At 60.7% G+C, this 27,850-nt stretch overlaps 1 protein-coding gene across 3 annotated transcripts; it reads left to right on the top strand.

The window, feature by feature from the left end:
- Window positions 1-4,334: 4,334 nt before the first annotated feature.
- DENND6B (DENN domain containing 6B) lies at window positions 4,335-27,699 on the top strand. Of its 3 annotated transcripts, XR_004239592.1 has the most exons (21): window positions 4,335-4,472; window positions 9,012-9,050; window positions 9,130-9,172; window positions 9,923-10,035; window positions 10,924-11,004; window positions 12,037-12,142; window positions 12,564-12,643; window positions 12,817-12,879; window positions 13,483-13,538; window positions 14,434-14,556; window positions 15,669-15,764; window positions 15,844-15,938; window positions 16,555-16,620; window positions 17,202-17,266; window positions 23,666-23,755; window positions 24,047-24,100; window positions 24,427-24,536; window positions 25,237-25,339; window positions 25,920-25,994; window positions 26,339-26,828; window positions 26,914-27,699. XR_004239592.1 is itself a non-coding variant. In XM_032105692.1 (20 exons), the coding sequence occupies exons 1-20, from the start codon at window positions 4,335-4,337 to the stop codon at window positions 26,459-26,461; spliced, it is 1,719 nt and encodes a 572-aa protein (XP_031961583.1). In that variant the 3' UTR covers window positions 26,462-27,699. The 3 variants fall into 3 exon arrangements, 2 of the variants coding, with proteins under 2 accessions (XP_031961583.1, XP_031961584.1); XM_032105692.1 differs by having other exon boundaries at window positions 26,339-27,699; XM_032105693.1 differs by lacking the exons at window positions 4,335-4,472; window positions 26,914-27,699 and adding an exon at window positions 7,811-7,987 and having other exon boundaries at window positions 26,339-26,461.
- Window positions 27,700-27,850: the final 151 nt, after the last annotated feature.

Genomic DNA, 27,850 nt, shown 5'->3' on the forward strand with positions numbered 1-27,850 from the left:
CACAGAAATGCCACTAAAAGTGTCTCCCATGACTAAGTGGGTAAAATTCCTCATTTATGGACACTTTTCCATGTGAGGGCTGCAAGGGAAGGACTCCAAGAATTTATACGGCACCCAGTATGGTAATTAGCACTTTGGTGGCCATTAATGAGGGAAAAAATAGCACAACCTCAGGAGTTTCACTTCCCTGTTTCATCTGTTGGAGGGAAATGGGCTTATAAAGCATTTTTTGTGGCTTATTGTGGCTTCTGGGGACAGGACGGAACCCTCCAAGCAAATTCCCAAATCTTGCAGCCACCCCCAGAGCCTATTCCCGTCCCCGGCAGGGCCGGGGTTGTACAGCCTGACTCCTCCAGCTGATTTCTAGAGTTCCAGCCTTGGAACAGCTTCCTTCTTCTCTGCTCCAGCCCTCTGGAACACGCTAAAATACAGCTGAGCTCTGGGCTTGGCAGCGGCAGGGCCAGGAGCTGCCAGCTCCCCTCTCCCGGCAGGGACAGGGACAGGGACAGGGACAGGGACAGGGACAGACACGCCAGCCCATGGTTCCAAGCCCTGGTTGGGGCACAGGGCAGCTGGATCCCACTGGGAACAACTGCTGGAATCTCCTCCAGCACCGACACGAGGGGCTGAGCCCAGGTGCGGCAGGGCCGGGCTGGAAGGGGCTGGGAGCAGCCTGGAATCATGGAAGGCGTCCCTGCCCGTGGCAGGGGTGGCACTGGGCGGGCATTAGGGACCCCTTCGGTCCAAACCATTCCAGGATTTCCTGGCTCTCTCGGTGTGTGCAGCCCCTCAGCACAAGGAGCGCTTTGGCTGCAGAGCCTGAGCTCCCGGCTCTGGAGCAGGGAGTGAGCCCGAGCCTGAGCAGGATTCCCAGCGGGAGCGGGACCAGGCACACGTCGGGTGGGAGGCTGCAGGCCCAGAAATAGGCTGTGGATGATGAAGAATTCTGGGATCTATTCTTGGCTCAGGATTGAGGCGTGATCTGGTGCCTCCACCAGGCATCAGAACAGGATCTCCCAGCGCCAGTGTGACATTAATCTGAGCAGCCCCGCGGGGAGGAGGGGACGAGCTTTCCTCCCTTCTCCCGCAGCCACAGCCTCTCCCGAGCACGAGGCGCTGCTCTGGGAGCTTTTCCAAACCCCAGCATTTCTGTTTGGCTGCCTTCTGGGCCGAGTGACCAGGCCTGGTTCAAATCACACAGCTCTGAGTGCCCGCAGCACAAACACCCCGAGGAGCAAGCCCGGCTCACATTCCTTGGCCTGCGGCACCCTGCACGCTCCTGGGGCTGCAGGGAATGTTCCTCCTCTGCTCTGGGGAATATTATCCCGCCTGGCAGTGCGGGAGCACGGGCAGCCGGGGCAGAGGCTCCTGCGGGAGCGGCGGGCTGGGGCGCAGAGTTAATTATAGCCGCCAGGGTTGGGCAATGTTGTGTTTGTGGGGTTGCTGCGGAGATGAGCGGCAGCCCCAGCGCAGCCCCGGAGCTCCGAGCGCGGCACCAGGGCTGCGCTTGCAGAGCTGCACAGCCAGCCTTGCCCAAATATGGTCCAGACCCAGCCGGGAGCTTCCAAGGCTCAACCCGGCTCTGCGATCAGCCGGTTCCTGGGACCGGACCCTCAGCGGCTCCTCCTGAGTGCACTGAACGCTGCTCTCCGGGGAAATCCCACTCTGCAGCTTCCCCTGGCCGGCACCAGCAGCCCCTGGGCTGGGCAGAGCCGACCCCAGCAGGGCTCCAGCAGGGATCGTCCCGGGATGAGCTGAGGAAAGGAGTCCTGGGATCTCTGGGGTTTGCACAACAGGAAACCAAAAATGCTTTGGGAAGGTCCTCAGTTCATGGAAACCGCCTATGGAGCCAGGCTGGGAGAGCTGGGAATGCCAAGCCTGGAGAGGGAAATGCTCCAGGGAGAGCTGAGAGCCCCTTGCAGGGCCTAAAGGGGCTCCAGGAGAGCTGCAGAGGGACTGGGGCCAAGGCATGGAGGGCCAGGAGCCAGGGAATGGCTTCCCAGTGCCAGAGGGCAGGGCTGGATGGGAGATTGGGAATTGGGAATTGCTGGCTGGGAGGGTGGGCAGGCCCTGGCCCAGGGTGCCCAGAGCAGCTGGGGCTGCCCCTGGATCCCTGGCAGTGGCCAAGGCCAGGCTGGACATTGGGGCTGGAGCAGCCTGGCACAGTGGGAGGTGTCCCTGCCATGGCAGGGCTGGCACTGGAGGGGCTCTGAGCTCCCTTCCCACCCAAACCATTCCAGGATTCCCTGGCTCTGTGATTCCAACACTTGCTTGTCCTGCCTTGTGACTCTGGGAAATTGTCTGTAAAGGAATGGGGATCCTGGATGTGACCTCCTGCCCACGGCAGTTCCCTGGTCAGGTGCAGGGCTGTATTTCCATTCTAATTTAAACCCTTCAGCCCTCACTTTTATACTTCTCAGATGTTCTAAGCACTTTTATTGCCCTTTTTATTCACCGTGAGTTTTCTCCTGCTCGGCCAGGCGGGAATGTTTGTGTGGCTGCAGCGCAGTCAGCCATGGGAGACCCCTGGGACAAGGTTAAAACTGATTTTTGTTGCGGGACAAAGAGCTACTGAGCAAAAAATGTCCAGTATTTTTTATCCAGGTTATTTTTCTTATATTTTCCTCCTGTCCCTCATCTGGCAAGAATCAGCTCCAATGTGGCAAGTGCAAATAAAGTGTTACAGGCTTTATTACAAGCCTGCAATAAATCATAATCAGCATTAATTAGCAGTGCATGGGACAGGGCAGTGTTTATGTAAGTGCAGCTCCTCTGCTCCCAGATCAGGGGAGTTCATCAGGGGCAGGACAGGCTGGGCAAGGACCTTAAAGGGCTGAAACTGCACAAACAGCACGGGGGGACCAAAGAAGTGCCAAAAATAAATGACCACAGCCCCGGGGGTGATGCTGATGGTGGGAGCTCAGCAGCCTGGCCATGGGATTCCTGTGGAAAACTGCTCCTGCCCCATGGAGCTGTCGCACAGTCGGGGTGCCTGGGGGGACACTCGGGGTCACTTGGACACCTCTGGGCACTCTGGAATCATGGAATGGTTTAGCTGGAAGGGGCCTCAATGTCCATCTCATGCCACACCTTCCACTATCCCAGGGTGCTCCAAGCCCCGTCCAACCTGGCCTTGGGCACTTCCAGGGTGGAATTCTTCCTTCTCACACCTTCTCTTTACAGTGGTCCCACTCCTCCTCTGCTCTGGGACTGACCCTGGCAATAAATAACCTCCAAAAGCGCCTGGCTTTTCCCCAGCCCCTCAGGAAATCTGCCACAAAACTGTGATTTATCCCCGATATTTCCCATTTCCCAGACGTCCATGAGCAGGAAGCAGCTCGTGCATTGTATTCACGTGTCTGAAATCCCACAAAAATCACCGCGTCAAACAATCCCGGGGCACCCTTCGCCCTTTGCCTTGGAAACACCCCCGGGGCTGCTCCCAGGCCTGGCACCGCCCCCGGAGCTCCCAGGTGAATCCTCATTCCCGGGGAAAACTTCTCCAAAACGAACCGGTGTCATTTTCTCACCTTTTGTGACCGTAACTGTGGCATCAGGTGGCTTCTACAACAGAATTCGCTTAATGTAAGAACTCCCTTTCAAGCGCTGCCTCAGGTCAGGTCACACAATTAAGCGTGCATTAGGCAGGTGGAGAATATGAGTTACAGCGGGGCGGGTTCGTGTAAATTCAAAAGATGTAATTTTTTTACCCCTTCCTGAGCTTGATTTGTGGAAATCTCCTCCTCACGCCTGGCAGGGAATAAACGGCGTCTCTTTTCTAAACGGTGTTTGGAGCGCTCCTAAAATCGGCCCCGCGGGACGGGCCCGGGGGGCTGCGCACGGTGGTCGGGGAGGCTCAGACCGGGCACAACTGAAGGTCGGGGAGGCTCAGACCGGGCACAACCGAGGGTCGGGGGGGCTCAGACCGGGCAGAGCCGGGGGCCGGGAAGGGCCGGGGCTCGGGGAGGCCCAGACCAGGCACAACCGAGGGTCCGGCAGGCCCCGGCCAGGCACAGCCAGAGGTCGGGGAGGCTCAGACCGGGCACACACGGGGGTCGAACAGGCCCCGCCCGTCACACACAGGAGCCGGGCGCCGAGCGGTGAAGCCGCCGCGGGTTCAGTAGTCCCGGAGCCGCCATGCCGCCGCCATGACACCTCCACGGCCCCGCCCGCGCCGCTCTGCGCGCCCGCTCCCGTCTCGATGGTGCGGGCGGCGCGCTCGGGACCTCCTGGCCGCTAGGGGGCGCGCTGGCGCGGGGCGGCAGCGCTGGGCGGGGTCCTCCCCTCCGGCAGGGGGCGCGGCGCGGGGCGGGCCGCGGGCGGGCGGCGCCGTCATGGACGCGCTGAGCCGGGCCGGGCCCCGGCCCCGCCGCGCCGCCGCCGCCTCCCCCCTGCCCTGGGGCCGCTTCGCCGCCTGGATCGACTGCGTGTGTGTGGTGACCTTCGACCTGGAGCTGGGCCAGGCCATGGAGGTGCGGGACAGCGGCTCAGGCCCGGGGACACGGCGGCAGGGAGCGGGGGTGAAACGGGGGTCAGGGACTGGGGGTGTGGAGGGATCAGGGATGGGGAGAGAGGGAATGGGGGATGGCGGAGTGAAAAGGGGATCAAGGATAGGGATAGAAGGGGATAGAATGGCGTGTGTGAAAAGGGGGTCAGGGATGGGGGTGTGGAAAGGGGGTCAGGGATGGGGTGGGGGCAGCGAACAGGGAGGGGAGGGGGTTTCCAGCAGAGATTTGGGGTGAGGGGGATGGGGGATGTCTGTGGGGTGGGGGGTGCACAGGGCAGGGAGGGGCCAGGGCAGCATCCAAGAGACCTTTATGGATCCCTTCCATGGAATAAGACCTCCCCAGGGTGATACATCCCATGGAGCCAGGCTGGGAGAGCTGGGGGTGCTCCCCTGGAGAGGAGAAGGATCCAGGGAGAGCTGCGAGCCCCTTGCAGGGCCTAAAGGGGCTCCAGGAGAGCTGCAGAGGGACTGGGGCCAAGGCCTGGAGGGCCAGGAGCCAGGGAATGGCTTCCCAGTGCCAGAGGGCAGGGCTGGATGGGAGATTGGGAATTGGGAATTGCTGGCTGGGAGGGTGGTGAGGCCCTGGCCCAGGGTGCCCAGAGCAGCTGGGGCTGCCCCTGGATCCCTGGCAGTGGCCAAGGCCAGGCTGGACATTGGGGCTGGAGCAGCCTGGCACAGTGGGAGGTGTCCCTGCCATGGCAGGGCTGGCACTGGAGGGGCTCTGAGCTCCCTTCCCACCCAACCATTCCAGGATTCCAAACACACAAATTCCCAGCAGGCAGGGCAGGGAGGTGTCCGTGCAGGATTCCCGGGGAAGGGAAGGTCCCTCGCCGGGCTGGAGCAGAGCTGAGCCCCTTGGGGGAGCAGAGGCGGTGAACTGGGATGGGAAGGGCTGGACAGTCGTTCCCAGTTCCCTGGAATATGCCAGTGCCGCTCCTGAAGGAGGATTTGGGGGAAGTTCCTGGGTTCCTCAGGGGCTGCTCGGTGCTCTGAGGACAGGCAGCAGGGAAGTGTGGATTTCTCTGGGCCTGAGGATCACCTCCAGCTCCTTCTTATTTCTCCCGTGACTGTGGGATTCGCTCCTCCATTTGCCCTTTTCTAAGGATGTTACTCTGGTTTTTGGAGGTTTGAGCCTTCCCAATTTTAAATGCTGGAGCTTCCAAAGGGAATGGGAAGCAGGAGGGACCAAGTCCACCTGTTGCTGCTCCCTTGCCTTGAATACTTGACTGTTTCTTCCCGTGGAGCCTGAAAATGAATAAAAAAATCTCCTCCAGACCTGAGTTTCACCTGTTTGATCCTTTTCCCTGCAAAAGCAGGCCTGAAATACCCCAGGAAAGAGAGGAATACTGGGATAATAACTAGCACGGAGGATTTAATGCTTTGTAGCTGTGTTTTAATGTGTTGAGCTGGGTTCTCACCTGTCTGGGTTTCTCGGGAGGGGCCTTTGCGGATGGGGGAAGCAGGAATGTGGTTTGTTCATCCCTGGAAAGGAATTTTCCTTCTTTTTCCTCCTTTTCTCCCTTTGTTTCAATGGGAAAATGTTCCTCGTGTGGCAGAAATGACTCAGGAAAACTGGGAACGTCTCAGTGGGGAGGACACAGCCCCAGTGTCCCCGTTCCTTTGGAAAAGCAGTGCGGATTTCTGTTCCAGAGGGAAGGGGAAGGAGCAGGGATGAGACACTGGAAGGGAAGCCAGGAAGAGGAGAAGCTGTGGGGGCTTGGGGCGCTCTGGGGGCACCAATTTAGGGGATCCGGGGGTGCAAACTTGGGGTCTGTGGGTACAAACTCAGCATTTCTTTGGGTACAAACTCAGGGTGTTTGGGTACAAATTTGTGGGGGCTCTGCGGGTACAAACTCAGGGGGATCTCTGTGGGTACAAACCTGGAAGGTCTCTGAAATTCAGCTCTGAGAGAGTCATAAATTCAAAAAACTCTGAGAAAGATCCCAAAGATTCTGGAATTCAGCGATTCCCACTCTGCTTCCACAGACAGCGGGAAAGCTGTTGGAAAGCAGAACCCAAATGAAGGCAGAAATTCAATGGAATTCCTGTTCCTGGCCCCTCCACCCTCAGATAATCGGTGACAGATGGCGAAGGGAGCAGGGAGGGGGGAGCCACTTTCAGGGCACTCCTGCCTGCCCTCCCCGCAGCCCTTTGTGCCATCCGAGGCTCCGACTGCTCTCCCCCGCTGCCACAGAACCTGGCAATTCCTGCCCCTGCTTCCAGACCTTCCCTGGGACGGGGCTGCTCCCCCAGCCCTCCCAGACAGGGCACTGGTGGGGCCGGGCTGCTCCAGAGGCAGTTCCCGGGATGTTGGCCGGGTTGCCAGGACAGCAGTTCCAGGCACCTCCCGAAATCCAGGGATTTGGGCGGCAACAACTTGTGTCACTTCCATGCTCCTTAGTTCATGTGCAATCACATTAGGATGTGATTGAAGCCCTTTCGGGCTGCTCTGGGGATATCCAGGGATTTTTGCATATCCAAACTTCCTTTTCATTTACCTTTTTTTGCCTTTTGGAAAGTTGTACTGACTCGGGTTCCTTTTGGCTTGGATCCAAGGTTTTGAACTTTTTGGGTATTTGGTGATTTTCCCCCACCCCAAACACAGAGAAACATCAGAGTTAAAGTGAAGGGAAAACAGAGATGTGGAATTAAGGTTGGAAAAGACCTCTGAGATCATCAATCCCAGCCCTGGAAGTTAGATCCTGATTTTCCAACCGTTTTCTTGCAGAAAGCCCCCCCCAAAATCCAGCAGGAGAAGCAGAAGCCTTGTCCAAACCCCTGCTCTGAGTTAGGCAGCAAATGTCGAAGAAAGCACAATTATTCCTGGGATTCCCAGGCTCCTCGTGGATCAGGATCAGCTGTCCAGGGCTCCCCACTCCTGGTCTGGCTGTGATTCCCAGGGAATTAACAGGATAAATGTTTGGGTGGGGATTAATTGGTCCCAGCCACAGGGTGTTCGAGGTCCTGGTGCAGAGCAGGGGGAGCAGGGAAGTGATTCCCTGGGACAATCCCAGTCCCTTCCCCTGCAGCATCCCGGCCTTCCCTCTCCATGCTGCCCCATCCCTGGAGCTGCTCCGGGATCATTTTGCCTCTGGATTTTCTCAGCTTTCTGCTCCCAGCGCGGGCTCATCAGCGTCGCTGTTAATTGGGAATTTGGCTGGCTCGGCTGGAGCACCGCCCTTGCCAAGGGATCCGCGGGAATTGTCGGAGCTGGGTGAACTTCCAGCCTCTGGCACGGAGCCACCCGAGCTATTTATAGCCTGGAGAGGAGAGTCAGGCACTGATTTGAGCTCCTGATTGGAGCAGCGGCTGCCTCTGGAGCAGAACTCCTGAGGCTGAGGACGGAGCTCCATGGCCCAGCTGAGCCTGTGCCGGCTCCTTTCGGCTCCGCTGCAATTCCTGCACTTCCCGGTCAGCAGAGGCTCTGTGGGATCCTTCTCCTCAGGAACCTGCCCAGGAACCTGCCCCTGTGCCCCTCAGGTGAGACCCCCACCTGCAGAGCTGCCCCAGCCCTGGGGACACAGCAGCAGGACCTGGAGCTGCTGGACAGAGCCCAGAGAGGCCCCGGAGCTGCTCCAGGGCTGGAGCCCCTCTGCTCTGGAGCCAGGCTGGGAGAGCTGGGGGTGCTCACCTGGAGAGGAGAAGCTCCAGGGAGAGCTGAGAGCCCCTTGCAGGGCCTGAAGGGGCTCCAGGAGAGCTGCAGAGGGACTGGGGCCAAGGCATGGAGGGCCAGGAGCCAGGGAATGGCTTCCCAGTGCCAGAGGGCAGGGCTGGATGGGAGATTGGGAATTGGGAATTGCTGGCTGGGAGGGTGGGCAGGCCCTGGCCCAGGGTGCCCAGAGCAGCTGGGGCTGCCCCTGGATCCCTGGCAGTGGCCAAGGCCAGGCTGGACATTGGGGCTGGAGCAGCCTGGCACAGTGGGAGGTGTCCCTGCCATGGCAGGGCTGGCACTGGAGGGGCTCTGAGGTCCCTTCCCACCCAGCCCATTCCAGGATTCCCTGACTCTGTGACTGCCGTGGTCTCCGTGGATTATGAGAACCACAGACTCAGGTTGGAGAAGCTCTCCAAGGTCATCAGGTCCAGCACTGATGGAATTCCTCCCTCCCAGGGGTGTTTCCCCAGCCATGGCTCATAACCCTCTCTGTGCCACCCTGCAGTGCTGTCCCCACCCCTCATCCCACCCACACCCACCTGCTTTTTTCCAGCTGCATTTCCAGCCTGTCCCTCCTGTGTGTCCTGTCCTGCTCCTGACGGAACAGATGTTTGCACATCTGGAATGCTCCCCGAGGATCTGGGGGTGCTCATGCACTTGGCCATCAGCTCCCAAGATTAAATCTAAAGCAGGAGCCTCTGGGTCTGTCCCCAAATCCAAATAAAACCAGGCTCTGTGACAGGTTCAGAGTTGAAATCATCCCGGGTGCTTTCCTGTAGGATCTTTGGGACCAGGGGGTTGTTGTGGGGAGCTGTGGGGCACAGGGGCTGACAGGCTCTGCTCTCTCTGCAGCTGGTGTATCCCCACGACTTCCGACTCACCGAGAAGGAGGTAACCACCCTTTCTCCCCGTTTCTCCCTCCTTTGGGGGCAGCTCTGGGGGGTCTCACTGGCTGTTGGTTTTTTTGCAGAAAACGAGCATTTGCTACCTGTCCTTCCCAGACTCCTACTCAGGTAGGTGACTCTGGGGGTGACAGGAGTGTCCCTGGTGGAAGGACAATCCCTGGGCTGCAGCGGGGGTGAGGGGCCAGCAGGGAGCACCTGGGGCTGAGCCAGGGGCTCCTCGTGCTCTGCTGGGTGAGGCCCCCAGGAGCCTGTGCTCCAAGGAAATTCCCAGTGGAGCCAGGAGGGTGAGTTCTTCCTGCGTTTGGGAGCAGGAGCTGGGGAGGGGATGCTTGCCAGCAGAAATGTCCCCAAACCTGTGTTTGTGCATCACAAAGGGACAATGAGATGTAAATCTGCTCCTCCAGCCGGGCCCTGGGGCTTTAAGAGGTGGCTTTCTGCACTTCCATGGAATCCTGGAATGGCTGGGTGGGAAGGGACCTTAAATATCATGCAGGGACACCTCCCACTGTGCCAGGCTGCTCCGGCCCCAATGTCCAGCCTGGCCTTGGCCACTGCCAGGGATCCAGGGGCAGCCCCAGCTGCTCTGGGAATTCCATTCCAGGGCCTGCCCACCCTCACAGGGAAAAGTTTTTTCCTATAGTCCCTTTTCCTTTCCCTTCCCATTTCCCTTCCTTTTCCCTTCCTTTTTTCCTTCCTTTTCCCCTTTCCCTTTCCTCTCCCTTTGGGATTTCTTTGGTTTCTCCCCTCTGTCCCTCCCCACTCTGTGCTGGATTTCCCCGTAGCCCCATCCCCGCTGCAGCAGGGCCATTCCCAGCTCCCAGCTCGCTGTCCCTGTGTCCTGTGCTGTCCCTGTCCCAGGTGGCCTCGGGGACACCCAGTTCAGCTTCCGGCTGCGCCAGGCGGGGGGGCCCCGCAGTTCCCCGTTCCAGGACGACGGGAGGTACAACCGGGAGGCCCCGCTGATGCTGCAGGTGGGTCCCGGCCCTGCCCTCCCCTGCCGGGGGAAAAGCCGAGGATTCCGTGGGTTTGGTGTCCCTGTGGAAAATCCTCCTTTCCTTTGGCCGTGGGAGTAGTGAGAAAAGGAGGATTCAGCACAGGGGATTCCTGCCGTGCTCACAAGGAGGGGGAGCGGGACAGGGAACTGCTGGGAGAGGGAATGGGATCGGGGGGCAAAGGTGGGACTGGATCGGGGGAGAGGGAACTGAGTTGAGTCAGGGGGACCTCCAGCTGTTTTGGGAGCTGGAGGGCAATTAGGGAGACCCCAGTTTCACTGGGAGAGGGAGCTGAATCCAGGAGACCCCAGTTATTTTGGGAGAGGGATCCCAGCCTCAGGGGGATCCCAGCTGGGAGAGGGAACTGAAGCAGGGACACCTCCCACTGTGCCAGGCTGCTCCAGCCCCAATGTCCAGCCTGGCCTTGGCCACTGCCAGGGATCCAGGGGCAGCCCCAGCTGCTCTGGGCACCCTGGGCCAGGGCCTGCCCACCCTCCCAGCCAGCAATTCCCAATTCCCAATCTCCCATCCAGCCCTGCCCTCTGGCACTGGGAAGCCATTCCCTGGCTCCTGTCCCTCCAGGCCTCGGCCCCAGTCCCTCTGCAGCTCTCCTGGAGCCCCTTCAGGCCCTGCAAGGGGCTCTCAGCTCTCCCTGGAGCTTCTCCTCTCCAGGGGAGCACCCCCAGCTCTCCCAGCCTGGCTCCAGTTGTGTCTCCTCCTGTATCCCCATGGAAAGCTCTCCCAGAGGGCTGGGATGTGCCAGAGCAGGGGGGTGGCTCAGGAGGGGTTGGTGATTGTGCAGCTGGGCTGTCCCTCACTCTCTGTCCCTCTCTGTCCCTCTCTGTCCCTCTGTCCGTGTCCCTGCAGCGAGAGGCCGCTCACTATTTCGGGTACGTGTACTTCCGGCAGGTCAAGGACAGCTCCATGAGGAGGGGCTACTTCCAGAAGGTCAGTGCTGAGTCCAGATCCTAGAATCATCCCTGAGGCTGGAAAAGCCCTCCCAGCCCATCCAGTCCCAGCTCTGCCCCATCCCCACCTTGGCCCCAGCCCAGAGCCCTCAGTGCCACCTCCAGGAATTCCTCGGACACCTGCAGGCATGGGCACTCCAAAGCTCCCTGGGCAGCCCCTGCCAAGGCCTGAGCACCCTTTCCATGGGGAAATTATTCCTGCTGATGCCCACCCTGCCCCTCCCCTGGCCCAGCCTGAGGCCATTCCCTCTTGTCCTGTGCCAGTCCTTGGGGACATCTCAGTCCCAGCAGTGTCCTGAGCTTTGTGCTCTCCACCTCCAGGAGCTCCTTTCAGGCTCCTGCTGATGCAGAACTGAATTTTTCCATCTCCACTAAACCAGTGAGTTTTCCACTGGAACAATGGGATTGCTCAGGGAAGGAACTGTCACCCTTGGGTGGGGTTTGGATTCAAAGGGCCAAGTTTGGGGTGGGACAGGAGGTGTTTAAAGGCCTCTCACATTCCTCATTAATGCATTCATTAATGGTTAGAGGAGTCGGTGTAACAGTGAAACCCCCACTGGGGCTGGGCTGGGGCAGTTGTAAAAACAAGGGTTTATTCCACAGGGAAGCCCCAGTGAGAACAGAAACGGCTCTGCTGGACACTGTTCATTATTCCAAGTTCCTTTGTCCTTCCCCAGAATTCCTTGACTTTGTTTATCTGCCCAATTCCCATTTCTGGAATTGCTCCTTTGTGCTTCCCCACCTGGAATGGTTTTTGGGAGCTTTGAACCCACTAGCAGTCGATTTTTATTCCCTCTCCAGCTGCTCTCTTGCCAGGCCATGCTCCCATCCCTTTGCTCTCCCAAATCCCAGCTCACGAGCAGGTGGGCAGCAGGAATTCCACCCAAGTGCTGCTTGGGAGCTGCTCCATGGATTTTGGGTTGGGTTTTTTGAGTTGATCCCTCTCTGAGCAGTACAGAGACGTGCAGTGGTGGGGTCAGGGGGGTCCTGATCCCAGATGTGCCTTTCCCAGTCCCTGGTGCTCGTGTCCCGCCTTCCCTACGTGAACCTGTTCCAGTGCCTGCTGCAGCTCATTGCTCCGGAATACTTCGACAAGCTGGAGCCCTGCCTGGAGGCAGGTGAGCTGGGGGCAGGGATTCCAGCTTGGCAGTGCAGGGGTGGATCGGGAGGTTCCTGAAAAACAGCTGGAATGCTCCAAATGGCTTCGTTCTGGAGCAAATTCCAGCAGGGAAGGACTTCCTCCTGCTTGTCCAAGTGATAAGCAGGTGTGAAGGAGGGATTGCTGGGAAGGGAGGGGATGGGGCTGTCACTGTGGATGCAGGGCATTCCCAAGGAGTGCAGGGCATTCCCAACGCCAGGAATCCGCTGCCCCTCTGCCGGGCCTTTATTGCCCAGGTCATTCTTCCTGCTTTACCTGCTCTGGGTTTGCCACGAGCCAGGGGGATGTGTGAGCTGGGAGCAGGGAATAATTCCGTGTCAGAACCCCAGGATGAGCTGGCTTTTCCCTCAGGTGACTCTTCCCTCCCCTGTGTCCCTCAGTGTGCAACGAGATCGACCAGTGGCCCCCGCCGGTGCCAGGCCAGACCCTGAACTTGCCCGTGATGGGAGTTGTCATCCAGGTACCTGGGCTGTGCCAGTGGGAAGGGACCTGTATCCCCCAGTCCTGGGTGTTAAATCCCTGTTCACTCCACATTCCCAACCTTTCCAGTCCAGCAGTTGGAATTGGTGACCGGGGAAGTTCCTCCCCTGCCGATCCCATCCCAGGGTGATCCCTGCTCTCTCTGCACTGCAGGTGAGGATCCCGTCCCGGGTGGACAAGCCAGGCTCCAGCCCCGTGAAGCAGTGCAACCAGGAGGTGAGGGGGTGGCACGGAGGCAGCAGGCTGGGAAGAGCTGGATCCTGAATCCTGTTGGGAACCCCTTTGGCCTGGGATCCGTGTGGTCCCCGTGGTTCCACTCCAGGCTCTCGTGTCTGGAGTCACACAGGATTCTCTGCACCCGATCCGGGTGCTTTCCTCATTGTCCCCTTGCTTTTCCTGGGAATTCAGGCCCTGCTGGGTCTCCTGCCTTCACCTTCGAGTTGTTTTGAATTTGCTTTAGATTCATGCCCCTTTCCCTTCCCTCTGCTGTGACTAACACTGCTTTGGTGCCACATCTCTAACCCTGCCCGGCTCTGTCTGCCTCAGGCTCTCTCCCACCAGAGGAAACCCTGGAAGATAAAGGAGCAGACAAGGGCAGCCCTTCCCATCTGGGAAAGGAGGGAACCTTCCTTAGTTACAGGCACAGGAGTTAAACTGGGATTGAGTGCTGCACCCAGCCATGCTCCTGCTCACGCCTCAGGGTGGTTCCGTGTTCCTCTGTGGCAGTTGCTCAGTGCAGGTGGAATTCCAGCCGGATGCTCCCGTCTCCTCACCGTTCACTAACAGTTACTAACGGGCTTTTCTCCCTTCCTCATCCAGAATCTGTTGCCAGCCCCCCTGGTTCTCCCCAGTGTTCATGAACTGGATCTGTTCAGGTGAGAGGCTCCTCCCAACCCTCTCCCCTCCTCCTGCCGCCCTCTCCCTGCTGGGAGCATCCCACGAATCCCTGGGATGGTGCGGAATCGGACACTGCTGCGTTCCAGGGACTCGTTTGGGATGCTGGGCGGGGTTGGAGCTGAGGGTTGTGCCCTGCGCAGCCCCGGGGCAGGGGAGGGGCCGTGTCCTCCCCAGCTCTGCCCAGAGCATCCGCGGGAGTGTCCCAGCCTGGAGGTGCCATTCCCGTAGCCATCCTCTGGAATCCAGGAGTGTTCTGCTCTCTCAGACACTGAGAGCAACGTTTGTCCATGGGAACCTCCTGAGGTTTAGCAAGGCCGAGTCCAAGGTGCTGCACCCGGGTCAGGGCAAGCCCTGGGATCGATCCAGGCTGGAATGAGCAGCTGGAGCAGCCCTGGGAGAAGGATTTGGGGGTGCTGGGGGTGAGAGCTGGACCTGGCCCAGCCCAGACCCCCCCAGCGCTGGGCTGATCCCAGCAGGGGAGGGGGGATCCTGTCCCTGTGCCCCTCAGGTGAGACCCCACCTGCAGAGCTGCCCCAGCCCTGGGGACACAGCAGCAGGACCTGGAGCTGCTGGACAGAGTCCGGAGAGGCCCCAGCATGGCAGGGGTGGCACTGGAGGGGCTTTGGGGTCCCTTCCCACCCAAACCATTCCAGGATTCCCTGATCACAGATTGCCTGGCTTTGCTTACAGCGTTCCCTTTAACCTCGTGTAAAACAACTGAGTGACACCTGAATTCCCCTGTGGAATGCTAAAGGTCCATCCTAGATCTCAAATTCCCGCATGGAAGCACACCTGGGGGGGCTTGCAGGCCACAGCTGGGTCTGGTCTGTCCTGAACTGCCCCTCTGAGCTCGGCCTGTTCCCATCATCCCAGGTGCTTCCAGCCGGTGCTGATCCATATCCAGATGCTGTGGGAGCTGATGCTGCTGGGGGAGCCCATGGTGGTGATGGCACCGTCCCCAACCATGTCCTCAGAGATGGTCCTGGCCCTCACCAGGTAACACCCTCGGTCTGAGGGACTGGGAGCTGGGACAGCAAATTCTGGCAGCTTTTCCCTCTCCCATCTGCTCTGTGCTGCTCACCTGGATTTGGTTTAGTTTGGTTGTGGAAACTTTGCAAGACAAACTGCAAATATTCCATGCTGATATTCCAGCAAGGATAGAGAGGAGTACAAAGGAATCTTCCCTTATGGTTCCAGCCCTGAGGAATGTTCTTGCCCAGCTCTGAGCTGTCTTAGCACAAAACCCCACAAACCTGGAGCTTCTCCAGAGAGGTTCAACCAGGCCAATTGCCAGGTCCTGCCCTTGGGTCACCCCAAGGCCCTGCAGCGCTCCAGGCTGGGGCAGAGGGGCTGGAAAGCTGGGAAGGGCCCTGGGGGTGCTGTGCCAGCGGCTGGACAGGAGCCCAGGGGTGCCCAGGGGGCAGGAGGAGGCCGGTGGCCCCTGGGCTGTGGCAGCCCCAGCGTGGGCAGAGCCCCAGGGCAGGGACTGTCCCCTGTGCTGGCCCTGCTGAGGGACCCCCTGGGATCCTGGGGGCAGCTCCGGGCCCCTCTGGGCAGGGAGCTGGGAAGGGTCTGGAGCCCCAGGAGCGGCTGAGGGAGCTGGGAAGGGGCTCAGGCTGGAGCAAAGGAGGCTCAGGGGGGACCTTGTGGCTCTGCACAAGTCCCTGACAGGAAGGGGCAGCCGGGGGGGTCGGGCTCTGCTGGCAGGGAACAGGGACAGGAGGAGAGGGAACGGCCTCAGGCTGGGCCAGGGGAGGGGCAGGGTGGGCATCAGCAGGAATTTCCCCATGGAAAGGGTGCTCAGGCCTTGGCAGGGGCTGCCCAGGGAGCTTTGGAGTGCCCATGCCTGCAGGTGTCTGAGGAATTCCTGGAGGTGGCACTGAGGGCTCTGGGCTGGGGCCAAGGTGGGGATGGGGCAGAGCTGGGACTGGATGGGCTGGGAGGGCTTTTCCAACCTCCCTGAATCCCTGGCAATGTCACCTGTGGCAGGACAGTGCCCTGCTCCAGGCCCCATCCCAGGTGCCCCGTTCCATACCTGGGGTCCCTGTGCCATGCTCAGGGTGACCGTGCCGTGCCCAGGGTGACCGTGCCTGTCCCTGTCCCTGCAGCTGCCTGGCCCCGCTGCGCTACTGCTGCGACTTCCGGCCCTACTTCACCATCCACGACAGCGAGTTCAAGGAATACACCACCCGCACCCAGGCCCCGTGAGTGCCCCCTGAGGCGCCCTGCCACCCCTGAGGGACACCCAGAGCCACCGGGGCTCAGCCTGTCCCCTCCTTCCAGACCCAACATCGTCGTGGGCGTCACCAACCCCTTCTTCATCAAGACCCTGCAGCACTGGCCGCACATCCTGCGGGTGGGAGAGCTGCGGATGTCGGGTGAGCTCGGGGTGCCAGGGGAGCTCAGGGTGCCAGGGGAGCTCAGGGTGCCTGTCAGGGGTGCTCTGGGTGCCAGGGGAGCTCAGGATGCCAGGGGAGCTGGGCCCAGGGCTCTGTGGGGCTGGAGGAGCAGCTGGAGGCTGCAGGGAGCTGCTGGGGCAGGGATTCCCTCCCTGCATTCCTGGGAGAGCCCGGCAGCCTCAAGAGCTCTGGCCTCTGGCTCTGGCTGTGTGTGGGATGAGCACAGAGCTGGGGCAGGGAGTGGGGAGCAGGAATTGCTGTCCTGGAGCTTCCAGGAGAGGAAAAGCCCTTCCTGGGCAGGAAATGGAGAGAGGAGAGGAGAGGAGAGGAGAGGAGAGGAGAGGAGAGGAGAGGAGAGGAGAGGAGAGAGAGCAAGAGAAACCTCCTCTCCTTCATTGAGCACCTCTGTTAATGGGGAAGCCAAGGAGACCCTGGGGATGAGGAGCTGGTTTAGCACATCCTTGTTCCAGAATTCCAGCCGGGAAGGGAGCTGGGATTGCTCTGAGGGAAGAGGGACAAGGGCAGGGCTGGGTGTCCCCCTGGCAGAGTCCCACCAGGAAGGGACAGAGCCTGAGTTGTCCCCTGTGTGTCACAGGTGACCTGCCCAAGCAGGTGAAGGTGAAGAAACTGGCCAAGCTGAAAACCCTGGACACCAAACCAGGTGGGTGGAGGCCTTTCCTCCAGCATCCTTTGTCTGGTTTTCCCTTCCCTGGGGCGTTTGGCAGCAGGAACTTGTGTCCGTTCCCTGTGGATCCCAACGAACGTCCCTGGTGCTGCGTCCACCTCTCTCTCCTGACCTGCTGCCAGTGCAGGACAACTGTGTGTCTTTGGGAGGGCAAAGGCCAAAATCAGCTCATGGGACGCCCGATGTGGGGATTTCCTGGGTTTATGTCATGGATCACGCCTGCTTTTAGCTGCTGGGGGCGGCAGGAATGTGCTCACCAGACAGAGCTGAGCGTCCATCCCAGGCTGTGCCAGGAGCTGCTCCCAGGGAGTTCCCTCTCCCTGAATTCATTGTGGGAAGGTGCTGGAGGGAGCTCAGTGCCCTTTAACGCTGCTGCACTGGCAATGCCATCATTTTCTATGGTTTGTAAATGATTTTTGGGATTCCCTGCGGAGCTGCCAGGGTTTGTGCAGGGATCCTCAGCCCTGTTCTCCCTGCCCCCTGCAGCAGCACCTCAATAGGCAAAAATGTGTTTCTAACTCCTGCTTTTTTCCTGATTCCGTGTTTTTCCCGTCTAGGAATCTACACTTCCTATAAAACATTCCTTCACAAAGACAAAACCCTGATAAAAAGGCTACTAAAGGTGAGCACTCCCACTCTGTCCTGGGTGGGAAAACTGTGCCAGGAGCTTGGTTTGAGCAGACAGAGCTCTCCAGAGGAGCAGAATTTACAGTTTGGGATGATTTAGTCCATATTGGGACACGTTTGTCATGCCAGGTTTAGGATTTTTCACTTGGTGTTAAGGGTTAAATCCTGGTGCTAATGATGAACTGGGGGGAACAACTGATATCAAACAAAGGGCCTGAGAAAAACTGGGTTTTGTGTAGTGAAACTTGAAATTTTAATGGATTTGAGTAGAGGGTGGAACCTGCGCTTTGGGATCTGGATGTTGGGATCTGGATGTTGGGATCTGGATGTTGGGCAGCACTTCAGGCTCCCTTGGCTGCAGAGCTGCAGGTTGTGTGTGACACCGAGGGACACCTGGGTGACACCGGGTGATGCAGCTGTGACAGTGGGTGACTCCGGGTGACCCGGCTGTGACAGAGGGTGGCACTGGGTAACCTGGATGTGCATGACATGGGTGGCACTGGGTGGCCCAGCTGTGCCATGGGTGACAGCGGGTACGGGGCTGTGTGTGACACTGAGGGACAGGTGGGTGACAGCGGGTACGGGGCTGTGTGTGACACTGAGGGACAGGTGGGTGACAGCGGGTGCTGGGGCTGTGTGTGACACTGAGGGACGGCTGGGTGACAGCGGGTACGGGGCTGTGTGTGACACTGAGGGACAGGTGGGTGACAGCGGGTGCTGGGCTGTGTGTGACACTGAGGGACAGGTGGGTGACAGCGGGTACGGGGCTGTGTGTGACACTGAGGGACAGGTGGGTGACAGCGGGTACGGGGCTGTGTGTGACACTGAGGGACAGGTGGGTGACAGCGGGTGCTGGGCTGTGTGTGACACTGAGGGACAGGTGGGTGACAGCGGGTACGGGGCTGTGTGTGACACTGAGGGACAGGTGGGTGACAGCGGGTACGGGGCTGTGTGTGACACTGAGGGACAGCTGGGTGACAGTGGGTGCTGGGGCTGTGTGTGACACTGAGGGACAGGTGGGTGACAGCGGGTGCTGGGCTGTGTGTGACACTGAGGGACAGGTGGGTGACAGCGGGTACGGGGCTGTGTGTGACACTGAGGGACAGGTGGGTGACAGCGGGTACGGGGCTGTGTGTGACACTGAGGGACAGGTGGGTGACAGCGGGTACGGGGCTGTGTGTGACACTGAGGGACAGGTGGGTGACAGCGGGTACGGGGCTGTGTGTGACACTGAGGGACAGGTGGGTGACAGCGGGTGCTGGGCTGTGTGTGACACTGAGGGACAGGTGGGTGACAGCGGGTACGGGGCTGTGTGTGACACTGAGGTACAGCTGGGTGACAGCGGGTGCTGGGCTGTGTGTGACACTGAGGGACAGGTGGGTGACAGCGGGTACGGGGCTGTGTGTGACACTGAGGGACAGGTGGGTGACAGTGGGTGCTGGGCTGTGTGTGACACTGAGGGACAGGTGGGTGACAGCGGGTACGGGGCTGTGTGTGACACTGAGGGACAGCTGGGTGACAGCGGGTACGGGGCTGTGTGTGACACTGAGGGACAGGTGGGTGACAGCGGGTACGGGGCTGTGTGTGACACTGAGGGACAGGTGGGTGATAGCGGGTGCTGGGCTGTGTGTGACACTGAGGGACAGCTGGGTGACAGCGGTTACGGGGCTGTGTGTGACACTGAGGGACAGGTGGGTGACAGCGGGTGCTGGGCTGTGTGTGACACTGAGGGACAGGTGGGTGACAGCGGGTACGGGGCTGTGTGTGACACTGAGGGACAGCTGGGTGACAGCGGGTGCTGGGCTGTGTGTGACACTGAGGGACAGCTGGGTGACAGCGGGTGCTGGGCTGTGTGTGACACTGAGGGACAGGTGGGTGACAGCAGGTACGGGGCTGTGTGTGACACTGAGGGACAGGTGGGTGACAGCGGGTACGGGGCTGTGTGTGACACTGAGGGACAGGTGGGTGACAGTGGGTGCTGGGGCTGTGTGTGACACTGAGGGACAGGTGGGTGACAGCGGGTGCTGGGGCTGTGTGTGACACTGAGGGACAGCTGGGTGACAGCAGGTACGGGGCTGTGTGTGACACTGAGGGACAGCTGGGTGACAGCGGGTACGGGGCTGTGTGTGACAGGGACAGGTGGGTGACAGCGGGTACGGGGCTGTGTGTGACACTGAGGGACAGGTGGGTGACAGCGGGTGCTGGGCTGTGTGTGACACTGAGGGACAGGTGGGTGACAGCGGGTGCTGGGCTGTGTGTGACACTGAGGGACGGCTGGGTGACAGCGGGTGCTGGGGCTGTGTGTGACACTGAGGGACAGGTGGGTGACAGCGGGTGCTGGGGCTGTGTGTGACACTGAGGGACAGGTGGGTGACAGCGGGTACGGGGCTGTGTGTGACACTGAGGGACAGCTGGGTGACAGTGGGTGCTGGGGCTGTGTGTGACACTGAGGGACGGCTGGGTGACAGCGGTTACGGGGCTGTGTGTGACACTGAGGGACAGGTGGGTGACAGCGGGTACGGGGCTGTGTGTGACAGGGACAGGTGGGTGACAGCGGGTACGGGGCTGTGTGTGACACTGAGGGACAGGTGGGTGACAGCGGGTACGGGGCTGTGTGTGACACTGAGGGACAGGTGGGTGACAGCGGGTACGGGGCTGTGTGTGACAGGGACAGGTGGGTGACAGCGGGTGCTGGGCTGTGTGTGACACTGAGGGACAGGTGGGTGACAGCGGGTACGGGGCTGTGTGTGACAGGGACAGGTGGGTGACAGCGGGTGCTGGGCTGTGTGTGACACTGAGGGACAGGTGGGTGACAGCGGGTGCTGGGCTGTGTGTGACACTGAGGGACAGGTGGGTGACAGCGGGTACGGGACTGTGTGTGACACTGAGGGACAGGTGGGTGACAGCGGGTGCTGGGCTGTGTGTGACACTGAGGGACAGGTGGGTGACAGTGGGTGCTGGGCTGTGTGTGACACTGAGGGACAGGTGGGTGACAGCGGGTACGGGGCTGTGTGTGACACTGAGGGACAGGTGGGTGACAGTGGGTGCTGGGCTGTGTGTGACACTGAGGGACAGGTGGGTGACAGCGGGTGCTGGGCTGTGTGTGACACTGAGGGACGGCTGGGTGACAGTGGGTACGGGGCTGTGTGTGACACTGAGGGACAGGCGGGTGACAGCGGGTACGGGGCTGTGTGTGACACTGAGGGACAGGTGGGTGACAGCGGGTACGGGGCTGTGTGTGACACTGAGGGACAGGTGGGTGACAGTGGGTGCTGGGCTGTGTGTGACACTGAGGGACAGGTGGGTGACAGCGGGTACGGGGCTGTGTGTGACACTGAGGGACAGGTGGGTGACAGCGGGTACGGGGCTGTGTGTGACACTGAGGGACAGGTGGGTGACAGCGGGTACGGGGCTGTGTGTGACACTGAGGTACAGCTGGGTGACAGCGGGTGCTGGGCTGTGTGTGACACTGAGGGACAGGTGGGTGACAGCGGGTGCTGGGGCTGTGTGTGACACTGAGGGACAGCTGGGTGACAGCGGGTGCTGGGCTGTGTGTGACACTGAGGGACAGCTGGGTGACAGCGGGTACGGGGCTGTGTGTGACAGGGACAGGTGGGTGACAGCGGGTGCTGGGCTGTGTGTGACACTGAGGGACAGGTGGGTGACAGCGGGTGCTGGGCTGTGTGTGACACTGAGGGACAGCTGGGTGACAGCGGGTACGGGGCTGTGTGTGACACTGAGGGACGGCTGGGTGACAGCGGGTGCTGGGCTGTGTGTGACACTGAGGGACAGGTGGGTGACAGCGGGTGCTGGGGCTGTGTGTGACACTGAGGGACAGGTGGGTGACAGCGGGTGCTGGGCTGTGTGTGACACTGAGGGACGGCTGGGTGACAGCGGGTACGGGGCTGTGTGTGACACTGAGGGACGGCTGGGTGACAGCGGGTACGGGGCTGTGTGTGACACTGAGGGACAGGTGGGTGACAGCGGGTGCTGGGCTGTGTGTGACACTGAGGGACAGGTGGGTGACAGCGGGTGCTGGGCTGTGTGTGACACTGAGGGACAGGTGGGTGACAGCGGGTACGGGGCTGTGTGTGACACTGAGGTACAGCTGGGTGACAGCGGGTGCTGGGCTGTGTGTGACACTGAGGGACAGGTGGGTGACAGCGGGTACGGGGCTGTGTGTGACACTGAGGGACAGGTGGGTGACAGTGGGTACGGGGCTGTGTGTGACACTGAGGGACAGGTGGGTGACAGCGGGTGCTGGGCTGTGTGTGACACTGAGGGACAGGTGGATGACAGCGGGTACGGGGCTGTGTGTGACACTGAGGGACAGGTGGGTGACAGCGGGTGCTGGGCTGTGTGTGACACTGAGGGACAGGTGGGTGACAGCGGGTGCTGGGCTGTGTGTGACACTGAGGGACAGGTGGGTGACAGTGGGTACGGGGCTGTGTGTGACACTGAGGGACAGCTGGGTGACAGTGGGTGCTGGGGCTGTGTGTGACACTGAGGGACAGGTGGGTGACAGCGGGTGCTGGGCTGTGTGTGACACTGAGGGACAGGTGGGTGACAGCGGGTGCTGGGCTGTGTGTGACACTGAGGGACAGCTGGGTGACAGCGGGTACGGGGCTGTGTGTGACACTGAGGGACAGCTGGGTGACAGCGGTTGCTGGGCTGTGTGTGACACTGAGGGACAGCTGGGTGACAGCGGTTACGGGGCTGTGTGTGACACTGAGGGACAGGTGGGTGACAGCGGGTGCTGGGCTGTGTGTGACACTGAGGGACAGGTGGGTGACAGCGGTTACGGGGCTGTGTGTGACACTGAGGGACAGGTGGGTGACAGCGGGTGCTGGGCTGTGTGTGACACTGAGGGACAGGTGGGTGACAGCGGGTACGGGGCTGTGTGTGACACTGAGGGACAGCTGGGTGACAGCGGGTGCTGGGCTGTGTGTGACACTGAGGGACAGGTGGGTGACAGCAGGTACGGGGCTGTGTGTGACACTGAGGGACAGGTGGGTGACAGCGGGTACGGGGCTGTGTGTGACACTGAGGGACAGGTGGGTGACAGTGGGTACGGGGCTGTGTGTGACACTGAGGGACAGGTGGGTGACAGTGGGTACGGGGCTGTGTGTGACACTGAGGGACGGCTGGGTGACAGCGGGTACGGGGCTGTGTGTGACACTGAGGGACGGCTGGGTGACAGCGGGTGCTGGGCTGTGTGTGACACTGAGGGACGGCTGGGTGACAGCGGGTGCTGGGCTGTGTGTGACACTGAGGGACAGGTGGGTGACAGCGGGTGCTGGGCTGTGTGTGACACTGGGGGACAGGTGGGTGACAGCGGGTACGGGGCTGTGTGTGACACTGAGGGACAGCTGGGTGACAGCGGGTACGGGGCTGTGTGTGACACTGAGGGACAGCTGGGTGACAGTGGGTACGGGGCTGTGTGTGACACTGAGGGACAGGTGGGTGACAGCGGGTGCTGGGCTGTCTGTGACACTGAGGGACAGGTGGGTGACAGTGGGTACGGGGCTGTGTGTGACACTGAGGGACGGCTGGGTGACAGCGGGTGCTGGGCTGTGTGTGACCCCAAGGGACAGCTGGGTGACAGCGGTTACGGGGCTGTGTGTGACACTGAGGGACGGCTGGGTGACAGCGGGTACGGGGCTGTGTGTGACACTGAGGGACAGCTGGGTGACAGCGGGTACGGGGCTGTGTGTGACACTGAGGGACAGGTGGGTGACAGCGGGTGCTGGGGCTGTGTGTGACACTGAGGGACAGGTGGGTGACAGCGGGTGCTGGGGCTGTGTGTGACACTGAGGGACAGGTGGGTGACAGCGGGTGCGGGGCTGTGTGTGACACTGAGGGACAGGTGGGTGACAGCGGGTACGGGGCTGTCTGTGACACTGAGGGACAGGTGGGTGACAGCGGGTGCGGGGCTGTGTGTGACACTGAGGGACAGGTGGGTGACAGCGGGTGCGGGGCTGTGTGTGACACTGAGGGACAGGTGGGTGACAGCGGGTGCTGGGCTGTGTGTGACACTAAGGGACGGCTGGGTGACAGCGGGTGCTGGGGCTGTGTGTGACACTGAGGGACGGCTGGGTGACAGCGGATACGGGGCTGTGTGTGACACTGAGGGACAGGTGGGTGACAGTGGGTGCTGGGCTGTGTGTGACACTGAGGGACAGGTGGGTGACAGCGGGTGCTGGGGCTGTGTGTGACACTGAGGGACAGCTGGGTGACAGCGGGTGCTGGGCTGTGTGTGACAGGGACAGCTGGGTGACAGTGGGTGCTGGGGCTGTGTGTGACACTGAGGGACAGCTGGGTGACAGCGGGTACGGGGCTGTGTGTGACACTGAGGGACAGGTGGGTGACAGCGGATGCGGGGCTGTGCTTGCAGGGCATCCAGCGGAAGCGCCCGTCGGAGGTGCAGAGCGCTCTGCTGAGGAGGCACCTCCTGGAGCTCACCCAGAGCTTCATCATCCCCCTGGTGAGTGCCAGGGACACCTCAGGGGACAGCGGGGAGCGGGAGCAGCACCTGGGACAGATCCAGGACAGGGAATCCTGGAATGGCTGGGTGGGAAGGGACCTCAGAGCCCCTCCAGTGCCAGCCCTGCCATGGCAGGGACACCTCCCACTGTGCCAGGCTGCTCCAGCCCCAATGTCCAGCCTGGCCTTCGCCACTGCCAGGGATCCAGGGGCAGCCCCAGCTGCTCTGGGCAACACCAGAGGTTCCTCAGCTGTAAATTATTATTTTTATTTTTATCTTTTCTTGCTGTAGGAGCATTACATGGCCAGCCTGATGCCTCTGCAGAGGGCCATCACTCCGTGGAAGGTGGGGTGCACTTCCCAGTCCTCCTTCCCTATGGGCTTGGGAATGGTCACAGGGTGCTGGGCACACACCTGGGAACCTCCCCTGTTGAAGGAAGAGGGTTTTCACTCCTTTAAACATTAATTAAAGTTTGAAAAAACCCTTGGGACGGATGTTCCCAGTTTTGCCAGGAGCTGGATTACCTGGAATCTCACGTGAAGATCAGCCTGGGGGTGTTTTTATCCTCTGTCCTTCCTCTCCCACTGGAAGTACAGCCCTCATTTCCCTGGCTGCATTTGGGGTTCTCTGATGTGGACTTCCATGGATTAATCTGGATTTTCCCTGTGCAGAACCCGCCCCAGATCCGCCCGTTCTGCCAGGAGGATTTCATGAAGAGCCTGGAGCACGCGGGCCCCCAGCTCACCTGTGTGCTCAAGGGGGACTGGCTGGGGCTCTACAGGTGAGACCTGCAGGGAATCCTGAGCCCAGCCCAGCTGGGCCAGCCCCAACGCACAGCGAACCCTGGAGCAGCACTGGGAACACACAGGGAACTCGTCCATGGGTTAACTCGGGATGGGCAGCAAGAGCAAATCCAGGGAAAATTCAGCCCTGGGCTTGGTGTGTTTTAGGTGAGTGGAGATCCTGCAGGGGAGCTTGTCCAGGGCTTTCCTAAGGTTAATTCGTCCTGGATGGGATGGAGAAGACACTTGGTGCAATAGGAGTGGGAAAAATCCAGAAGTTGGATGCTCGAGGAAGGAAAATGGGAAATGCATGGATATGGGGAAGGAAAAAATCCCAGAAAGTGATCAGGAACAATAATCACAGAGTTACAAAATCCTGGAATGGTTGGGTGGGAAGGGAGCTCAGAGCCCCTCCAGTGCCAGCCCTGCCATGGCAGGGACACCTCCCACTGTGCCAGGCTGCTCCAGCCCCAATGTCCAGCCTGGCCTTGGCCACTGCCAGGGATCCAGGGGCAGCCCCAGCTGCTCTGGGAATCTGTGCCCATGTCCTGGTGTGTCCCACAGCCAGCTCCAGGTCCCCCTGTCCCCTCCCCAGGGCCACCTCAGGGAGCTCTGGGGCATGGGGGGGTTGTTGGATTGGGATTGTCCCTCCCAGCTCTGGGACCCCACAGTTCCACGATTCTTGATCTCTCTCCACAGGAGATTCTTCAAGTCGCCCAATTTCGACGGTTGGTTCCGGCAGCGGCACCGGGAGATGACCCAGAAGCTCGAGGCCCTGCACCTGGAGGCCATCTGTGAGGCGGTGGGTGACAGGGACAGGGCTGTGCCAGTGATCCCTGACACCTGTGTGCCATCCCTCTGGCTCTTCCCAAGCCAGGCTGGAAGCACCAAGGGCTTTTAGTTTATTTTGTCCCAAGTATTCGGAAGAAATTCTTTCCTCAGAGAAGAGAAGGCTCCAGGGAGAGCTGAGAGCCCCTTGCAGGGCCTAAAGGGGCTCCAGGAGAGCTGCAGAGGGACTGGGGCCAAGGCATGGAGGGCCAGGAGCCAGGGAATGGCTTCCCAGTGCCAGAGGGCAGGGCTGGATGGGAGATTGGGAATTGGGAATTGCTGGCTGGGAGGGTGGTGAGGCCCTGGCCCAGGGTGCCCAGAGCAGCTGGGGCTGCCCCTGGATCCCTGGCAGTGGCCAAGGCCAGGCTGGACATTGGGGCTGGAGCAGCCTGGGATAGTGGGAGGTGTCCCTGCCATGGCAGGGCTGGCACTGGGTGAGCTCTGTTCGCTGTTCCAGGAATGAGGGTGAGAAATCCCCTGCTTACCTTTACTTCAGGCTTTCCTTAGGGGAATCCCTTGGGAAGTGTCCCTGAGGGAAGCCACTCTCTCCTCAGGACATCGTGGCCTGGATGAAGGACAAGTCTGAGGTGGAGATCGTGGACCTGGTGCTGAAGCTTCGGGAGAAGCTGGTGAGTCCCTCCCTGTCCCTGCACTCCTTCCTCTCCCTGGGTGGAGAAAAATGCGGGACATGGATCACCCGTGTGCCTTGGAAAACCTTATTCTCCCTCCCTGGAGGGCTGGGAAACTCAGGGAAGTTCCGTGTTTGTGTGAAATCCTCAGAGCTGGGAGGATCCAGGGATGTTCTTCGCCTCCTGAGGCTCAGGTGGTGTTTCCTGCCTGTTTTTATCCTGAACTGCAGCGGCCACGTGCCAGGGGCAGGGGGAAAGGCCTTGGAACGTGTTCATTCCCATTTCCAGCGCCCGGGGCAGGGGAAAAGGCCCTTGGAATGTGTTCATTCCCATTTCCCGTGCAGGTGAGGGCCCGGTGCCAGCACCTGCCCGTCAAGGAGGAGACCCTGCAGAGGGTGAGTCTCTACATCGACACCATCATCGGCTCCCTGCCCGAGGACCTGCAGGCCGTGCTGCACCACCCCTGAGCCTGGCAGGGCTCCTGGAGCGGGAGAACCTTCCCGGCCGCTCCCAGCCCGCCGGGGCAGCTGCGGCGGCGTTCGGAGAGGAGCTCCTGCCCCGATCCAGCCGGGATCGCACCTGGGGCCGCTTGGAGCGCGCGGGGCGGAGCCGGGCGCTGCTCCCGGAGCTGGGCCGGGGCTGGCCCCGGGAGTTGTCCCCTGGTGGCCGCCAGCAGGGCAGGAGTGACCCCAGGGCTCCGGGCGTGCGGGGCCCGCTCGGACACTTCAACCACGCTTGGATCCTCGGCATTCCCACGGCCCCATCCCGCCCGGGAGAAGCAGGAGCAGCCCTGGGGGGGCTGTGCTCAGGACAGCTCCCGAGGAGGATGAGGAGGTGACAACATCGTCCCTGTCCCTGGACAGCCGGTGGGAGCGGGAGGAGGAATTGCTGGACATGGAATGCTGCTCTGTTTCTCCAGGGCAGAGCCAGAGGAGGGGCTGGAGCATCCGCAGGGATCAGAGCTCCCGGAGTGCCTGGGAACGGCTGCTGGGAGGAGCTGGCCCCCAATCCCATTTATCCTGCTTGGAAACCCAGCCCGAGCTCCAGGGGCACAGCGGGGCCGGGGCTGTGCCCGAGGCACTGCGAGAGCTCCTGGCAGCCCCTTCCCAATAAAACCCGGAGAAGCTGATCCCCGCAGCCTGTGCCGAGCAGGAACGGGCCCTGCTGCTCTGCCCCTGCTCCAGAGGCAGCTCCTGTGCCTGGGACCCCCTTCCTGCCTCGGGAATGGATCCGCTGGGACCAGGGCATTGCTGCTCGCAGACTGCACTGCACCACCCGGGGGTCCACCCAGGGACGGAATTTTAGCCTAAAAAAAGGGTTTGGGAGGGATGCAGGAGCCTGGAGGGGTCGAACCCAGCACCCCTGCACGGGGCAGGATTGTGGGATTGCTCCTGCCCTGAGCTGGGGCAGCTCCCAGTGCTCCCAGTGGAAGCTGCACCGTTTCCATCACTCCCTGCCCATTCTCGGGGCTGGGAAGGGGATGGGGGGCTCAGAGGGCGCTGAACTCTTCCCAAATTTCCCCTCTGGAGCCAGGCAGGAACAGCAGGAGGCCGCTGGGTCTCCCAGCCTCGCTGGAGTAAGGAATTCTGTGCAATATCCTTAGGGATGGTGTAAATCCTGTACGTGTTCCGTGTGTGTCCGTGCAGGCCCCAAACCCTCCTGCACAGTAGGAAATCTTAGCTTAAAAAAAACCCCTGGAGCCAAACTGGGTCCTGGTTTGGAGTCTGGGGGGGTTTATTGGGTTGGGAATGGTTGTCCCTGCTCTTGGTCACTCATGGCCATCCCGTTTTTCCAGAGGGTTCACAGTGCCTGGCCCAGCACCTATGGGAGGCTGTGTGTCCCTGTGCCCTTCCCAC

The sequence above is a fragment of the Corvus moneduloides genome, chromosome 4, assembly GCF_009650955.1.
Source record: "Corvus moneduloides isolate bCorMon1 chromosome 4, bCorMon1.pri, whole genome shotgun sequence".
Lineage (NCBI taxonomy): Eukaryota > Metazoa > Chordata > Aves > Passeriformes > Corvidae > Corvus > Corvus moneduloides.

Bases quoted from the DNA above. Each gene is read 5' to 3' on its own strand.
- DENND6B (XM_032105692.1), top strand. From the start codon at position 4,335: ATGGACGCGCTGAGCCGGGCCGGGCCCCGGCCCCGCCGCGCCGCCGCC. The intron at 15,765-15,843 runs GTGAGTGCCCCC...CCCTCCTTCCAG, and splicing joins ACCACCCGCACCCAGGCCCC to ACCCAACATCGTCGTGGGCG. The intron at 16,621-17,201 runs GTGGGTGGAGGC...TTTCCCGTCTAG, and splicing joins AACCCTGGACACCAAACCAG to GAATCTACACTTCCTATAAA.